Raw genomic sequence first — 18592 nt, forward strand, 5'->3', positions numbered from 1 at the left:
AAGAATGGAAACAGGGCTGCCTCGCACAAATTCAAATTTTATTACATGATTCTGTCTCTGAATATCCTAGTCTTGGCACCACAGTTAAATTTCTAGGCACCATGATGCCAGGAATTTGTCAAGTTCTGACATACACATTTGCTTTGACCCCAAGACAAGCATTCCCACCTTGCAGAAGCCAGTTAACAAAACTCACCAATGGCTAGTGCAACATATAGTAAGCTATTGGCAAAACCATTCCTTTTGCCCCACATTTTCCTAGTTCTGACGGTGGTTCAGTGAACAAGGTAAGACTGCTGCAAACCAGACTGGAAAGCCCTTATGTTTGGCATCTCTCTCTTTACAGGAATACTCGAGTGTTAGCATATTGTAGAGTCAGTGCCAGTCTGCTCTACACACAAACACACACACTCATTCAGTCTATTCAGATACAGGAGCACTGCAATGAGAGAACTCCAAACTTACAAGAACAGTTTTCCTCCCCTTCAAGCCTGCCGCCATGCATATCATTGGAACCAACTCAGAGTGGCTAAGAATGTTAGCTGGGAAGACCCTGGTTCATATGCAGTCTATTACCTTATGTCAGGGCTGCTCAACTTTGGCCCTCCAGCTGTTTTTGGACTACAACTCCCATAATCCCTAGCCACAGTGGCCAATCAAGGATTATGAGAGTTGTAGGCCAACATCCGCAGGAGGGCTGAAGTTGAGCAGCCCTGCCTTAGGTGGATGGTAGAAGGGAAGGCACATGACCACCCTGCACACCTAAGGATTGTCATCCAGTTAGTACAGGAACTGGGCCAGAATTCTGCTATTATGTCAGCATCATGGTACAGCCAGACGTGTTACCAAACTGCAAAGGGGCGGGGGGGGGGGGTTGCTGAAGTAACAAAGCATATTAAACAAACCATACATGTTTAACTTAACTTTATTAGTCTTATTTTTACATTGTATCTATTTTATTAATGTTGTAAGCTGCTCTGAGCAGTAGTGTACTGGAGGGACGGGGTATAAATATTTTAAATAAATAAATCTCTCATAAAATTGTTCTCCAATTTAAATGATGTTCCATGCTCTAACTAGAACAAACAAAGCCACAAAGGCCCATTATACAACATACCCACAGATTAAATGAAGAGACTGAACTGAGACATTATGTCTGACTGTCAAAAAAGACTGCCATGTTTAATACTGTATAATGAGCTCCCACACATATAAATAATCTGAAGCCACCAGCTGCTTTGCAGATGCCTTTGGAGTGTAATGCACATTTTTGTCTCCTGCTATCTTTGTGGCATGTTATGAGTCATGAACGATGTCCAAAGGAACATTTGGTCCAGTCTAGTCTTAGAAGGAAACCATGGCTTACCATTACATTGGATTCATGGTCCCCTCCCTTCCTCTTAGAGCAGGAGATTTAAAGCTTCCACTTTCCATTTGAACTAAGTCATTAGTTCCCTTTTCCTTACAAACTTGGAAACACTAGCTTAGTCAACCACTGTTGGATAACAAACCAGTATCCAAAAATCATGACTTAATTCTGGTTTTGCTTGTCAAGTAAGCCACTGTTCCCAAGTTCATTCATAAATAAGAGCCTGTAATTCAGTTCAGATTGGAAGCTTTAACTCTGTTCCTCTCCCACATGAAAGAGGGGAGGGAGAGGGCATTGTTATTGCCATAGTACACTCACAGCTCTCCAAGGCTCATTCTCATAGTGACAAACCCGAACATCCAAACCAGACCTATGAGTCTACATGGTTAAAAATATTGGAGGGAACCACACAAATGCTCACACATACACACACACCCCTTTTCTTCACTGCTACCCACCCTCTGTCCCACCCTGTCTTGCACCTGAAATCTTCAAAACTCCTGAAGCTGGCCAGACTACCAGTATTGCAAGTTTCCCCTGCAGCTAGGAATATGACCACTACTTCCATCTTGTAATGAAATAAGAAAGTGTTCTGAGGAGCAGGAAATTTTAACAGGAACCCAGCAAAAGGAACAGGATGGCTATGTGCTCTTTATGCTGTGAAACTCTTAATTAAGGCCCACCAGGGTTTCTTCTCCATAGTTTACTTAGCCTAATTCAAGAAGTCCAAGTCATAAGAGAATTATTTTCAAGTTTAACAGCCACTCATCACAATGTGAAGAAAAAAACTATTTAATGTTTTTTACAGTTCCTTACACAGTACCTAGACCTCCATACACCTTTGGACAACATGAAGCAAAAAGCAAAAGTCAAATAGCATGCAGATCCCTAGTTACCCAAGAAAGCTGCTTCTTTTGTAGTCCTCTTCCTCCTGTCTCACCTCTCGGGTGTTGTGCCCTGTGAGGAGATAGATGGCCATGATGGCCACTGGAGCTGTGGTTGCAGCTGTTCCCAGTAAGGCTCCCTCCTGGCCTAGCCGTGGTCTGCAGTGGAACAGGAAGCGAACCTCTCCCACTCTTTTCTTTTTTTATTTTATTTATTTATTTGATTTATATACTGCCCTTCCAAAATGGCTCAGGGCGGTTTACAGTTAAAACAAACCACTAAAACAGTAAAGAGCTAAAACAAATTAAACACAATATAACTAACGATTTAATAACATTTTAAAACAATTAAACAATTACAGTAATTTAAACCGCCAAAATTAGGTTTTAAATTTTAAATAAAACAGATTTTTAAAAACCCCAAAATGTAAGATGCTAAGTAAGCATGGGTGAAGAGGTGGGTTTTCAGGTGTTTTTTGAAAATTGCCAGAGATGGAGAGGATCGTATCTCAGCAGGGAGCGCATTCCACAATCTCGGGGCAGCGACCGAAAAGGCCCGTCTCTGTGTAGCCACCAAACGAGTCAGAGGTAACTAGAGACGGATCTCCTCAGATGACCTCAATGAGCGGTGGGGCTTGTAATGAAGAAGACGCTCTCTTAGATACCCAAGGCCCAAGCCGCATAAGGCTTTGTAAGTTATAACCAGCACTTTGTATTTTGTCCGGAAACCTATTTGCAGCCAGTGTAACTCTCTCAGTAAAGGAGTAACATGGTCTCTCCGAGATGACCCAGAGACCAACTTGGCTGCTGCATTCTGAACCAGCTGAAGTTTCCGGACTACGTACAAAGGCAGCCCCACGTAGAATTACAGAAGTAATTCTATGCATTACAGAAGACCAGTTTGGAGGTTACCAACAGATGTACCACAGTTTTGAGGTCACTGATCTCGAGAAACCGGCGCAGCTGGCGTATCAGCCGGAGCTGATAGAAAGCACCCCTGGCCACCGCCTCAACCTGAGAAACCAGGGAGAGGTATGAAACCAGAAGTACTCCCAGACTACGAACCTGTTCCTTTTGGGGAAGTGTGACCCCATCTGGAACAGGTAGATCAAAATCGTCTCTAGAGTTCTGACCCCGCACAATAAGTACCTCCGTCTTATCTGGATTCAGCTTCAGTTTATTCTCCCTCATTCAGCCCATTACTGCTTCCAGGCAGGCATTTAGGGAGGATATGCCAGCTCTTGAAGAAGTTGACATGGAGAAGTAGATCTGGGTGTCTTCAGCATACTGGTAACACCCAGCTCCAAATCCCCTGATGCTCTCTCCCAGTGGTTTCATGTTGATGTTAAAAAGCATTGGAGAAAGTACAGAGCCTTGAGGGACACCATACTTAAGCTCAGATCTCGAACAGCAACAGTCTCCAATCGACACCATCTGGAATCTGTCCAAGGGGTAGGAGCGGAACCACTGTAAAACAGTGCCTCCCACCCCCAACACTCTCAGGCATTCCAGAAAGATACTATGGTCAACAGTATTGAAAACCACAGAGAGATCCAAAAGGACCAACAGAGTCACACCTCCTCTGTCAATTGCCAATTGGAGATCATCCATCAGGCCCACCAAGGCAGTCTCCACCCCATAGCCTGCCCGAAAACCAGTTTGAAATGGGTCTAGATAATCAGTTTCCTCCAAGACTGCCAGGAGCTGAGAGGCCACCACCCTCTCAATTACCTTGTCCAGCCATGGGAGATTGGAAACAGGCCTATAATTGCTCAACTCTGAGGAATCTAATGCAGGCTTCTTTAGAAGAGGTCTAAGGATTGCCTCCTTAAGACAAGGAGGCATCCTGCCTTCCCTCAGAGAAGCATTTATGATTTCTACCAGGCTGTCTACAACAGCCTCCCTGCTAGATAGAACAAGCCATGTTGGAAGGGTCAAGAGAACAAGTGGTAGGCCTCACCGCCCCAAGCAGCTTGTCCACATCCTCAGGAGTCACAAACTGAAACCGATTGTGTAGAATCGCATAAGAGGAGTTGCTGGACACCTCCAGTTCAGGCATCAAATTAACTTTGGAGTCTCCATCTAGATCGTCCCGAATCCGAGAGATTTTATCTGCAAAAAACTCTTTAAACACATCACAGCGGGTAACTGGTGACTCCAAATTCTGTTTGGGGGGGGCGGCGGATACCAGTACCCTCACAACCCTGAACAACTCCGCTGGGCGTGAACTCGCAGAGGCAATACGGGCAGAAAAGAAGCACTTCTTTGCAGTACGTATTGCCTGAGCATAGATCTTTAAATGTGCTCTATTTCGTCGTCTGTCGGATTCAAGTCAGGTCCTCCTCCAATTGCACTCCAGTCGCCTACCTTGCCACTTCAACCCCCACAGATCTTCCATATACCAAGAGGCCAGTTTTGAAGCAGGTCAGAGGGGACGCTTGGGGGCAATCGTGTCTATTGCCCTGGTGAGCAAGTTGTTCCAATTCTCAACCAGGGCATCAACAGGATCACCAGCAAAGCCAACAGTGAATCCCTCCAAGGCTTTCTTGGAATCTTACTGGATCCAATAACCTCTTCGGGCGGACCATTCTAATAGGCCCCTCGCCCCTGCAGAGGTGGAAAGTGGTTGTAAGTCCCACCTTAACCAGATGGTGGTCCGTCCATGACAACAGGGAGATCAAAGGAGTCCCCACCCAAGGAACACCACCCTGATCAGAGTAGAAGACCAAATCAAGTGTGTGACCTGCAATATGTGTCGGTCCAGAGACCGCTTGGGATAGGCCCATAGTTGTCATGGCCGCTATGAACTCCTGAGCTGCCCCGGACAAATTGGTCCCAAAAAGAACACTGAAGTCCCCCAGCACCAAAAGTCTGGAAGACTCCAACACAAGTTCCGTGACCAAGTCCATGAACTCAGTAAGGGATTCCGTTGGGCAGTGGGGCAATCGATACACCAAAAGAAGTCCCAATCTATCCCTGGTCCCCAAATTTAAGTACACACATTCAATATGGTCCGATACCCTAACAGGGACCCTAGTGAGGGAGATGTTATACTTATAGACCACAGCCACTCCACCTGCCTGCCCATGTCTCCTCACCTGCTCCTCTACAGAATATCCTGGAGGAAGAAGCTGGGACCAAACTGGACCACTAGCCTCCTCCAACGTAGTCTCGCTAATATATACCAGGTTGGCTCCCTCATCCATAATCAAATCATGGATGACCTCAGGTTTATTTTGGACAGACCTGGCATTGCACAGGAGCAAGGTAAGGCTAAGTGTGTTGTTGGCAGTGCTCCCCGAGGTCAAAGAGCTGGCAGGACAGCCGGAAGGAGAGACAGCTAATACATTTCTCACTACCCTTCCCCTGGAGCAACCTGCTGACCTGCCAACGTTTCTTCTTCTATTACCCACCACCACAGGAATAGCTGCCCCATAGTCAACGAATGTGCCCCGTTTCCCCATCTCCAGATGAACCCAAACACATTGCAGCAACTTCAACCCAATTCCCAAACAGCTAAACCTAATTAAACAGAAGCCCTCTAGCCCTCACCCTCGTTCTCGCCATAAGTGGCTCCCCCAAAGGGGCGACTCCCTTTGGTGGCAACCCCGCTGGTGGCGGGCCCACCACCATAAGCAGGCTCCTATAAAGCCCAAGACTGAGCAGATGACCCGAGGAACAGCTGAGTCAATCAGGGGCTGGTCCTAGTCCTGCACTCACTCCCCACAGACGTTACCTACAGGCAACAGCCCCACAGGGGAAGCAGGAGTAGGCAGGCAGGCAGCAGCAGAAGCCCCCAAGCCCCACCTGGTCTCACCTTGTTGCACCTTGAAGGCTCAGTAAGTTCCTTCTGAAGGGCTCAGTTGCCTCCCCACCCACCCACCCCACCCCACCCCACCCACCCCTACTGTCCTCATCAACAGCCAGGTAGCACTGGTTGGAGCAACGCTGTCAAACGTCTGCACCACCTGCCACTCAAAATTTAAACAGCTATGGGATAATAATTCTGACTTATCTTACAAGGTGGTGGTGGTTGTTTTTGCAAGGATTACTGAGCTAATTTACATGAAAAGCTTTGACCTATCTAAAGCATTATTATTTATTCTCCATTTGTACCATGAAGTGTAAAAAAAAAACACAGTATCTCAAGAGGAATCTGAGCTAAGCTGGATAGTGGGCAGGGGACTTCGAAGAGAGGCGTCATGAGGGAGGAAAGAGCCCCTTCAGGAGAAGGAGTCTGCCACTGTATGAATTAGATGAAGAAACAAAATGGACAAGATCTGTTAACTCAGGAAGGAGGAAAGAGTGAAAGAAAGAAAAAGAGGGAGAGAAAGAAAGAGAGAAAGAGTAAAAAAGGGAGGGGAAGAGAGAAAGAATGAAGGGTGAGGGGCGGGCCCGGGCCTGTCAGCGGCCTGAGGGGAATGAGCAGCCGTGGCAATAGTGAGCAAGGGCCCGGTCAATCACTGCTGCTGCTGCTCCTCCTGTGGGGAGGAGCAAGAGTGGGGAGGTCTCTGGGGTTAGGGGGCTGCAGCTTGGCCAATAGGCACCAGCAACGCTGCAGCTGCAACCAAGAGGGGTGAGGGGGATAGTAGCAACCAGATGGAGGAGGAGGAGCAGGAACACAGCTCAGGTGAGGGTGGAGAGATCTCTTAGGTGAGGGGGGCTGTGGCAGGGGATGAGGGGAGCAATCAAGTTCTAGCTCGCAGATGCTCTGGATGGGTTAAACTAGTATCCATTATTTTAGCTGGCTCATTGGCAGAACCTGGCAATAAACAGAAATACATCAATTATTTCTTTAACACACAGTGTACCAGATGTTACTAGGGTGGGGTTTTTTTGGGGGGGGGGTAGGGAGAACTGTGCTTCAGTCATAGGAGCTAGGCCATTTTATGTTCTTAGTTTTTTTAAAGTTTACAAGTCTGCTTCAAATCTAAGTTTATTTTATTTATTTATCAAATTTGTTTAGCGCCCCAAACTTATGTCTGTGGACGGCTTACAACAACATAGTTAACAGCAACCTAAGTTAACAGCAACTTGCTTGAAGTGAGGAGTAATCCTCTCCAAGCAACGAAGTAGGTTGTCATCGTATCAGAGGATAATGGGTGTATCATCCCCCTTTGGGCCACTAAAGTTAGTCATTTGCAGCAGACCAGATTGGCTGGTATGATCCCAAGGTGACCAGAATAACTCATACCGGTTTGGAGGTGCTGTTGGGGAGAAGACAAGAAAAAGTTTAGAACTCGTTGTGTGGAATTTGGCTAATTGACCTTGAAGAGGGACTGAAGTGAACCATGGACAAACTGAAGGAAAAAGAATGCGTGGCCTGAAGAACTGAAGGCAGCCCAGACTGCTGTTGCCTTTGGATGCATTAAATAGGCCGATCTCTCCCATAAGAGAATCAATGATATTTTCTTTCTTTCTTTCAGCATTACACCTGTGCTTTGGCAGTATTGAAGCTGGATACTTTGCACTGGATACTTTTAACCACGCAAAGGCAGCCACTCACAGCACAACGCCGTGTGTTTCCGATGCAGGAAGCGGGCTGGTTTACAAAAAGCAGAGCCCCGGCAGTGATGGCTGGGACTGCATGCAGGGAGTTCTGGAAGGATTACCTCTCCCATGCTCCCTGGATACCTCTCCCACCATGCCACCCGCCACAAGCATACTTGTTGGGGCAGTATGGGGGTCTGCATCTCATGAAGGAGCCCCCCACCCCATGCCCCAGAAATGCACAGTACAGTGCAGAGATGGCCAGGCTACAAGCCACCACCACATGGTACCAAAACAACAGTGCAGCTTATTTGGCTTCAGCACTGCCCAAGTACAGGTCTGTCAGGCAGCTATGGTCTGGTACACAAGCTAGGAAAAATGTTGGCAGCAGCTAGGTTTATAAACAAAGGTAGGTTTATAAACAAAGCTGGCTTGGAAGTATTTTCAAGGCTCTGGTTAGTATTAGACATAGTTAAGGCTAGCTCCAACATAAATCTTAAACATCATTAAGACAAGTAGAATAAGGGCATCCGGAAGAGAAGGAAATGGTAGGAGAGAGTATACAGTGCAGAGGCCAGTCTCAGTCTGCCTTCCTTTTAACTGTGTCTAAGAGAGCCTCACTTTGCTTCAATTCAGGTATCACACTAAATCCTGGATAAGGAAACCGAATCATTACTTGGAAGGACACCTCAGTTGACAAGGCATGGCTTTCAGCTAACCAGCAAGTCAGAATCGAGAGCTATAATTTGAAGTAACTACGATTTGGCATTATTTCTGAATTGACAAGTCATAGCTCCATGTCTACAGTGCAATAGAAATGTGAGTGCTGAGCAGACAGAAATAAAAGCAAAACAAACTACTGTAACACATGAGTTCTGAACGAGGGTTAGCACAAACCATGGTCTGGTGTGAAATCTGAAATGAGCCTTGTCTTCATTGGCCCAAAGTATCATATTTGTTATACACAACCAGAGCCTCAAGCCCTCTGCATAAATCACAAAAGTATTAAGAGCAGGCAATAACTAAATACTAAAAACTGCAGATGAGACTGCTAGAAAGCACCAGCGCCAATGGTAAATCCCTTCATGACAAGTCTGTCCAAGACCACAAATAGCAGCTATTTTGTATAGCAAAATGCCACACAGTCCCCAACTCCTTCTATCCCTTAAAATAAATACTCAGCCATGTATAGTATTCCCAAGTGTCTCCTACAGTGGCACCAGTGCTGCAGAAAAGGGATGCAGGGAGAAAGGAATTAGGTTTTCCTCTGAGAGTTTAAGAAGAGTAAAGGGTGGTGATAAAGAGCTTTACAGCAGCTTTATATAACTGTGCTGAACAACTGCTGGTCATTAAAAAACTGATCTCTTAACTACTCAAGTTGAAACCTGCAAAATGTAAATCAAGCCTTTGTGAGAGACTAACTAAAATAGAGTCCCCTCAGGGCTCCACAAATACCACAGTGAAGTCACTGAAGTGTTCAGCAAGGTATTCCCAGGCCTTGATTTAACAAAGTCCTGAAAGGATTTCCTGACAAATTGCACAGTTAGAGTCACAGTTCTCAGCCAAGAGATTTCTTCCAGATTATTTAATCTTCATTTTGAAGGGATCTATAAAAAAGTATCTATTGACAAGGTGACACAATTTGCCTATTAAAGCACAGAAGCCAGCATTACAGCTAGGTGTCTCACCTTAGCCAAAAAGAACTGTCACTTTTCTGGAATTTCCACAAATACAGAACACCATCACAAGCAAATTGTATATTCATTTAAAACCTCAGCGTTTTATGTCAATACAAGTCCCTGGTCCTCAGTTTTGTGTGAAGATGCATGTGAAAAACTATGATGGATCCAACATGTGGGGTGCCAGAATAGTTGGTTGTTCTACTTATTTACAAACTGTGACCATATCCCCTCTTTCTTCTGCCCCAAACCTGCCACCACACTACTACTATAAAATTTGCCAAACTGATTATGACAAAAGAACTATGCAAGTTTATACATTAAAAGCTGCTGTCAATAGTGACCTGTTCAGAACCAACAGAAGGCTATAGAAGTAGAAATGTCTATGAAAACAGGAGGCAGAAGAAACAGGATCCAAAGGAAAAAGAGAAGGAAAGGACCTGACAGAGGAACAGGCCAAGAAAAGCAGAAAGGCCTACGAGTCGGGATGGTCCAGATAAATGAGGGGAAAGGAGACTGCTAAAGAGTGGGATCTGTAAGAAGTATTAGAACAAGGAAACTGTGAGTGGACAGAAGGGGGGAAAGCTTAAGTTCAAAGACTGATTTGGAAGAACTATCTAAATAATTGGCTGAACGCCTGTAGTAAAGTAGGAACATAGGAAGCTGCTTTATACCATCAGACTATTGTCCATCTAACTCAGTATTGTCTACTCTGACTGGCAGCAGCTTCTCCAAAATTTCAGGCAGGAGTCTCTCCCATCCCTGTCTGGCAATGCCAGGGAATGATGGGTCCAGGGTTTTTTTAAAATATTATTCAAAGAGAAAAGGTACAATCTCTCTATGTGGGTTTATATCTATGTTCTATCCTTCTTATAAGGCTATAATTCTGAAAATATCAGGAGGGCCTTCCGAAGAAGACGTGAGCCATTACTTGGGCAGCTTCAAGAAACCAGGTTTGTTATCCTGAGCTGCTTGGAGGAAGGGTGGATAAGAATGAAATAATTTTCACACAATTTTTACTCCAAGAAACTCAGAGCAGCGCACGTGCTTTATTGATAGTTAAAGTGTTCTGAACTCTAAACTCTTGTAAATGTTAAGTATGATTAAGGGGAGCCAAAATATTCTTAAGACTACCTTTGATTCTGCCTCCCTCACCACATACCTGTCACAGCTAGAAATCCCAAGCTACAGAAGGGCTTATACCCTTGCCTGTTGTCATGCCCTTCTCTCTGTAGTAAATGTAAAGTGTGCCGTCAAGTTAATTTTGACTGGAAGGCAAATTCAGAAAGAACCCAATTACAGAAAAACTTTGTCCTTGTGACACTGGGGAGGCAGAAACCACAGAACATGTACTCCTTTTTTGCCCCTTTTACGGAGACATTCAGACTAGGTTTATATTTCCGCTATTTTGCAAGTAACCTGGCAGCTCAAACCATGACTATACCAGGTTGCTGCTCTCAGATGAAGATCCGCTCTTCACGTATAACACTGCCAAGTTATGCATGGCAGCGTGAAGGATCCACCAGGTCTTAACTGCCAGGCCATTTCCCTGTATCAGCTCTGCACAGTTTTTCTCTCCTATTGCCATAGCATAGAAAATTATTTAGGTGGGCCAACAGACCCACAGTTGATAGACAGTGGTTTATCAACAGTTTGTGAATTCAGACAGAACATGTGGTTTGCAAACCAACTTCAAGCCATGGGTTCAGTCACAGTTTGTCAGTCTACAATAAACCATGGTTTGATGACCAGAACCGGTTCAGAAGTTGTGCATAACCCCAGTTAGAGTGAAGGCTTCATACAACATTCCTAAGCCTTGGGAACACTTGCTCCCTTCTCTCATCCTTGTGCAAACGTCTACTTCCTATCTAGGTTAAATTAAGCCAGGATTTGTGGATTCAGACAATACAACCAATCTCAACATTCTAATCTAATTGATTCAAATAGCCTATACACAAGGTTCAAGGCGAGTTACAGATATTGTAGCCTAGATAGGAAGCAGACATTCACACAGGGAACAGGAAGGGAGCGCACATTCCTCAAGCTCTGGGACATCACATGGAGCCTGGGTCTAGCCCAGGTCTAACCCAGGTTTCACATGACATTCAAAGTAATTAAAGTTAGACCAAAAAACCATGGCTCCCAAGATATGTCTTAATCAGCCAACTGTGTTGTACTGTAGGGAAGGTAGAAGACCTTCCACCCCAACATGGAGTCAGCGTGGTGTAGTGGTTAGAGTGGTGGACTAGGACCAGGGAGACCCGAGTTCAAATCCCCATTCAGCCATGAGACTTGCTGGGTGACTCTGGGCCAGTCACTTCTCTCTCAGCCTAACCTACTTCACAGGGTTGTTGTGAGGAGAAACCTAAGTATGTAGTACATCGCTCTGAGCTCCTTGGAGGAAGAGCGGGATATAAACGTAATTAACAAACAAACAATCCTCTGGTTTTATCTCAGAATTTCCATAATGCCTTTTCTGTCACCATGTGTGTGAATCACACACACGGATGGTTATATATCTGCTTATAATACAAGAAATGCACACGGTTCTTGAACTCTGCATCCTAGAGTCCTCAAAATAAAGAAGTCACCTGAATTGAAACAGAGAGGGTCAACTGCAGTCACGTGAAACATTTTGCCTCAAGAGCTCTGGGATCTATATTTGTAGTTGAGCTATGCCTATCTCAATATTGCACGTTTTCTATAGTTCTAACCTAGAATAATAATCACAATAGCAGAACAGAGTTTCCAGGCAACACCAAGCCCATTGAGGACAGATCTGCCTCCACTATTCATTTTCTACCATGAAGACAATCAATTTGTTAACCTGTACACATAGCTACTGTGGATATTGTTACAGTGAGCTACTCCTCCTGCCCTTCACAACTTATTTTATCCTGCCTTTCAGTTTTAAGATAATTCACAAGTCATTCAAAGATAGGTATAGCATGTCACACAAGATATTAACATTAAAAATAAAAGTTTGAATATCCCATTTCTGATATGTTTATATTTAATAGCCCAAATAATCCAGATATAAGTGGTTCCAAACTTATGTCTTTTATAAGGACAGCTTGCTTAATATACAATACATGACACTATACGGCATCTGAAACATTTAGCTATAGAAATGATGAGCATCTGAAACACTACTTGTACAGAGATTCTTAGTTGCCTATCCAACAACATATAGGTCATTATAAAGACACAGATTATTACACCACTAAATCCTCATCAAAATGCTCAGCAGAAACCAGCAAAAGCCATTCAGAGCAAAGCTATTTTAAAACCAGCAGAAGCTAAATAATCTAAGGGAGCGAATTCCCTGAAGTGAGCAGCACAACAGAGAAGGCCTGCTCTGCATCTTCTCTGATCTAATTACAGTAAGTTACAGAATTCAAAGAAAAACTTCAGTTACCTTAATGAGCAAGGAGGTACCTAGTAGAAGGTACTCCTGAAGACACACCAAACCTAAGCCATTAAGGGCTTGAAATGGTAAGAACCAGCACCTTGAATCGGGCCTGACAGACTCCCTTTATCAACCAGAAACTGAATAACTCCATCATAGACCAACTGAGGCTTGTAGGCAAGTCTTCAACGGCAGTCCCAAGAAAAACTAGTTATAATTTTACTCTATGCTAAGTAACATCTGTAATAAAGTCATCCTGAACGCCATAAGATACTCCAGACACGCTGGATTCTCTCACCATCTCCATCAATACTGTCTAAAACGTTCAAGTGTTCAGTTCCCTCTTTAAGAATATGTTATCATCATACTCATTCCACAATACCATTCCATCATTTTGTCCCTGAGCTTTCCAAATCACAGATAATTCACTCAGTATTGATTAAAAGCATGTTAGCAGTATTGACCATTTTGAAGCAGCAGCATCTTATTTCACTACCACATCAGAAGTGCTATGAGAAAGCAACTGGTGACCCGAATTTCACAAAGTAGAAAGCTTTCACAATATAATTCGGCTCAAATATGCTGAATTAACATTGAGTTAATCAGTGTTAATCCAATAAAATGGGACCACATTAGTCTCATTTTAAGACAAATCCATATGCAGTCTTCAGCATTGCCACAGAATATAATCTTTGACACCTTTCTCCCTTGTTCCAAATTTCATATGTAAACACCAAACAAAGCATCTCCTTATTCTGCATATCCCATTTAGTTCAAACAAAATGACAATTTTCTGTACTGCGACACACCATTCAGTCTTATTCTATTTTACCATCAAATAGCAAAAGCTACTCACATCTCATTTTTCCCAACTTGAAGTTTTCACTTCACAAACAAAAAAAGATTAATTGTACAGGGTAACAGGCCGAATAAACTAATTTTCTCTTCATCAATTGTCTTTTGCTACTACCGGTATAATAAAAAAAATCTCAGAATTTAGACTTACTGCCTCACAGGTGCACAACATTCGATCATTTACAGACAGGAAGTGCCAAAAGGTTACCACACTCAGAATTACTTTGTCAAAAAATTAAATAAAAGGTTGCATGCAGACTCCAAAATCCCAGCTCCACCACACACATTGTTCAAAGAAGGGACAAATCCAGTGAGGAATAACCTGTTAAGATACTGCAGAAATCAGTCTCTACAATTTACTACTGTTTGAAGCCAGCGCATTTACTTTTTGCTTTTCTTGCGACAGGATTAACTGTGAAACTGCTTTGTGACCTTTTTAAATTATGTTTGACCATTACAAAGCAACAATTTAACCCTGAGACAGAACACTCCTTTGAAGTGTTTATTTCAAGTCTCCAGATATATAAAGGCAACATGGCATTGAATACGGAGCATATTTTTTACCACTTCACTCCTTCAAAAGCTTTCAATTATTTTTCCTACTTTCATTATGCACTGACCTGTTAAGTGAACGGAATCAATCAATCAATATTTAACCTGAAAAAATCTTACAGATCATTTCTTTTCAGGAAGATACAGAAATGAACCTTCTTAGAAAGCACACTCTAAAGAACACCCTTGCACCATCTCCAAGTGAACAGGAGGAGTGGGTGCGATTAGGCTGAAGGCTAGGAAAGAAAAATATCCATTCCACATTTATTAAGGGGTGGTGGGAGGGATAAGAAGAGGAAACCGAGTCCTTTTATGGGAAAAGACGAATGCATATTACACTAGCACAGAAGGTGGGAGAGGGAGGAAGCTTACTTTGCTGAAGACATCCAGAAAGAGCAGATTTCACAACTTTAAAAGCACAGAGAGCAGAACTGCAAGTAACTGCTAATGTGGGATTATGAAGGGAAGGGAGGGGAAACAGTAAAGTCCCTTGTCTAGCCACTGAAAAGGAAGTCTACTGTGTCAGTTTAGGCACAAGGCTCCAATTAGCTACACAATACATGCAGGTGGTGAAGAAGCTATGCCTGCAGATGTGTTCTTAACCAGAGAAAGATAAAAGGCAGGTAATGCTATCTCTAAACCCGCTCCTCCCCCAGACCAAAGCAGATTTAAAGAAGGAAACAGCCCACAAACTTCAATAACAGGCTATTATTAAAACATTAGAATGCACTCAAATGCCAAGTAAACCTTACATAGGGCAGGGGTACTTTTCACTAAATTCAGTAGGACTATCTTCTGAGTAAGTGTGCATAGACCACGTGCTAAAATATGCACCTGTATTTGACATCTACTTTCTGCTCTCACCCTGCTAAATAGTAAGCCTTTACAATTAAAAACAAATACTGTGTCCCCACCACCACCCATCTTCACTCTTTCGGACTGGCACTTCTAGAAAGTTCAAGACAAGAATTTCTGCCGCTCTCTCTAAAATAGATTGCTCACATGTAAGGAAAATACTCATATAAGTACCTGCTCTTAGTCATTCCATTCTGGAACTAAACCAAATTGCTGATAAAAAAAGATGCCAAAGTGTAGAATTAGCATGCAATGGAAGAAGGAGAAAGGAGAGGTGGTACCAGATGCAGCTGTGTCACCACAGTTGCAGTCCAGATTATTGTGTGTCCCTTATCCAATAACACCACCAATTGTAATCACTGCAGACAAATAGGTGGACCATCAGCCTTGCCTTAGTCCTGGGACACACAAGAAAGCTCAACCATGGACTCACCAGAAGGCCTTATATCTCACCTCATCTGCAAAAATTAAGCACAAGAGTCAATTAAGCACAACAGCTCATCTCAGACTGTTGTGCTGATGAATACTAATTAAAGACTCATATCTGGCCTCAGCTTTTGGGACAAGGCCTCTAACACAATATATGCCACCATAGATAACACAGATACTTTTATCAGTTTAACCACAGATCAAAACAAGTACAAATAAGATGTTCAGAACAGTAGGAAAAAACCCTGCATTTTTTAAAAACCACTTTTGCTCAATTGTTATCACCAACAGCAACAGGACTGACCCCTCCCCACCCCCCCCAAAAAATCTTGGTAGCAGCCAAGGCAAAACTCACCTGTCAACAGAGTTGCCTTCCGAAAACATATCTAGGCTTAATTGCAATGGCTAATCATTTCTCATGCCTGGCATTGAGTAGGGCATATACTTGTAATCTCTTCCACTGGACTAAACAAGTTACAACATGTCCAGATGCTTCTCTTAACTAGGGGAGTGGCTGTTTCCACACATCCAGTCTCTGCAGTATACATGTCCAGGATGGTTCAGTCTGTTTCTGGCTCTTACACACCCATTTATGAAGCCGACTGTAGTGCAGAATCATTGCTTGAAATTCAATCCAGCAGTTTTACTAGATAGAGGCAGGACTGTCCTTAGGGCAGGGCAACTGCCCCAGGCCTCACTCTTTTAACCTCCATTAAAATTAACTGGAAGGAGGCCCCCCCACACTGGCTGATTCGCCTCAGGCCCTGCACCCCACCAGAGCTCTCTAAGGATGGTCCTGGAGAGAGGTATGGAACTAAGTGCCAATTCACATGGGATGTTTTGGCCACTGGCCGTAAAAAAAATATCTATCTATCATGGGGTGAGTGGGGGTGGAAGACCTTCAGTGGTGATAGTTGATCGCCACTTTAAAAGTGAGCAGTCTTGTCCTCCAGGTCCCACGACAATAGGCTAGAGCTTGCTATGGTAAAGACACACTGCACTTGCTCTGAGGAATGCTTTTTCCATTACTAATTACTATGCATGAGCTACACCTGAGTCCACTAGTAATGTCTTTTCAGACCCATGATCATCTGAATTCTGGCTTCGCTCTCAAGCATTGGGAAGAAAGACATCAAGTCTTCAACAAGAGCAGCACAGGGGGAACAGCAGCAGAAGACAATCCCCCTCTCATCATGAAGCTACAGGATGGCAGCTAGGGCTCAGTTTGACCAAGGCTTAGCTCCCAGGTCTATCACAAGTCCAAGGTTCAGTCCTACAGAGCGAGTAACAGGCACCAAGTTACTTCCCATCAGCACTGAGAAGTCACTCCAGCTATCTGAGATTGGTGAGAAAGACTTCCAGACACAAGTCGAAGGGCACAACGCATGATTTGCTCTCAAAAGATGTGAGAACAGCATTAAAAATAGATTAAACAAGCTTACAGAATAATGACTATCCATCCTGATAACTAAACAAAACCTCCATGGTCAGAGGCAACATACCTCTCAGTATCAGATGTGAAGGAAACTGCAGGGGGCAGCCAACCCTTCACATCCTGGTTACAGCCTTCCACAAGCATCTGGCTGCACGTTGTTCTTATTACTACTATTATAATAGCACCACCAAATGTACACGGCGTACCAGAAAACCAGACAAGCAAAACCAGACAAAAATCCACAGTCCCCTGCCCCGAGGAGCTTGAAACCTAGTTGTCGACAGCAGAGAGAAGACAACAAAGAGAGCAAAGAAAGGCAAGAGTGGAACTCAAATGCTAGACTCGATGAACCTTCACGCAAGTCAAGCCTCTCGTTTCAGGAGTCGTTTCATCACCGTGGGGCCCCCAGAGTCATCCAGTCTACCCCAGCCCCTCCCCAGCTTGCGCCACTCACTCACCGAGGTGCAGGGTGAGATTAATGGTGCTGGGGTACTGGACCCCGGCCAGCATGGTCTGGCTTTGCCACCAAGTAGTGTCGGCCTGGTTGTTGTAGTCGGTAAGGAAGGCGGCGTCGTGCTGCAGGTGAGGCTGGGAAGCGTCGCACAGGTGGCAGGATTTGGTGACCCCGGTGACGCCGGTCTGCACGCAGTACTCCTCGGCCGGACTGCCGCACGTGTTGGTGGCCACCACAGTGGCGTTGAAGGCGGCATTGACAAACTCGGGCATGCAGCGCTGTGGCCGCCCGCTCTGCTCGTCCGCGCACTCGTCCATGGCGCCGCTACACAACCCGCACAGCAGCAGCAATGAGAACAGCCCAAGGCGCAGCCGGGCAGTCATTCTCGCTCCGTTCCTTGCTGTTCCTTCCCCTTAAAGTAGGAATACTCCTCCCCACCTCGAAAAGTGGTCTCCAGCAAAAGCTGCCTGCCGCTCCCTCCTCGCCTTGCAGCCTTCCAAGGAAAGCGGACGCGGGCCCGGCTGGTTGCAGGAGGAGGAGGAGCAGCAGCAGCAGAACAGTCACATACAACAACTATGCATGTAACACACTCACTCTCTTTGCTAAAGGGTGGGGGCACCCGCATTGCACGCTGGGATACGCAGCCCTCCGGTGGAGGAGGGGGAGGGCAAAAATGGGGATTGACTGATTTGACTGGGGTCCTAAGCTAAGAACGCTCCTCCTTTTCTGCCTCCTTCTTGGAATGCTTTGAAAGGGGAAGAAAGAATTCCCGCATGAGAATGTATTGCAAAAAAAGGAGCCCTCGGGGGAAAGAGGAGGAGGAGATCGCAAATCCTGAACTTCCTGCAGTGCCGACAGGATTCCCCCCCCCTTTCCTTTGAAATATCTGCAATTCACACGCACACACTAAAGTGCAACTCGCGGCAAGCGCGGCGATCGTAGGGACGATTTTTACTGCTTTTCGTCCTATTTCGTGTTATGTGAATGTTGCTTAATCAGTGCCGGCTCAAGGGATGGTTCTGGGCCGGTCAGGTATCTCTCAGCCTAACCTACCTCACAGGGTTGTTGTGAGGATAAACATGTGCACCGCTTTGAGCTCCTCGGAGAAAGAGCGGGATATAAACGTAAAAATAAATAACGAGATTGTGGTGCCCCTGGCCGAAGTAGTCCCCTGCGTCCTT

At 44.7% G+C, this 18592-nt stretch overlaps 1 protein-coding gene across 1 annotated transcript in view; it reads right to left on the minus strand.

Annotated features, from left to right (window-relative positions):
- Positions 1-18045, minus strand: part of LAMC1 (laminin subunit gamma 1) — a 174107-nt gene extending 156062 nt beyond the window's left edge. The window contains exon 1 of the mRNA XM_053243832.1: positions 17416-18045. Coding sequence (XP_053099807.1) covers positions 17416-17794 — 379 coding nt within the window. The 5' untranslated portion in view covers positions 17795-18045. The remainder of the gene's footprint in view (positions 1-17415) is intronic.
- Between the last annotated feature and the right edge of the window lie 547 nt (positions 18046-18592).

This window comes from Hemicordylus capensis, chromosome 4 (assembly GCF_027244095.1).
Source record: "Hemicordylus capensis ecotype Gifberg chromosome 4, rHemCap1.1.pri, whole genome shotgun sequence".
NCBI classification, from domain to species: domain Eukaryota; kingdom Metazoa; phylum Chordata; class Lepidosauria; order Squamata; family Cordylidae; genus Hemicordylus; species Hemicordylus capensis.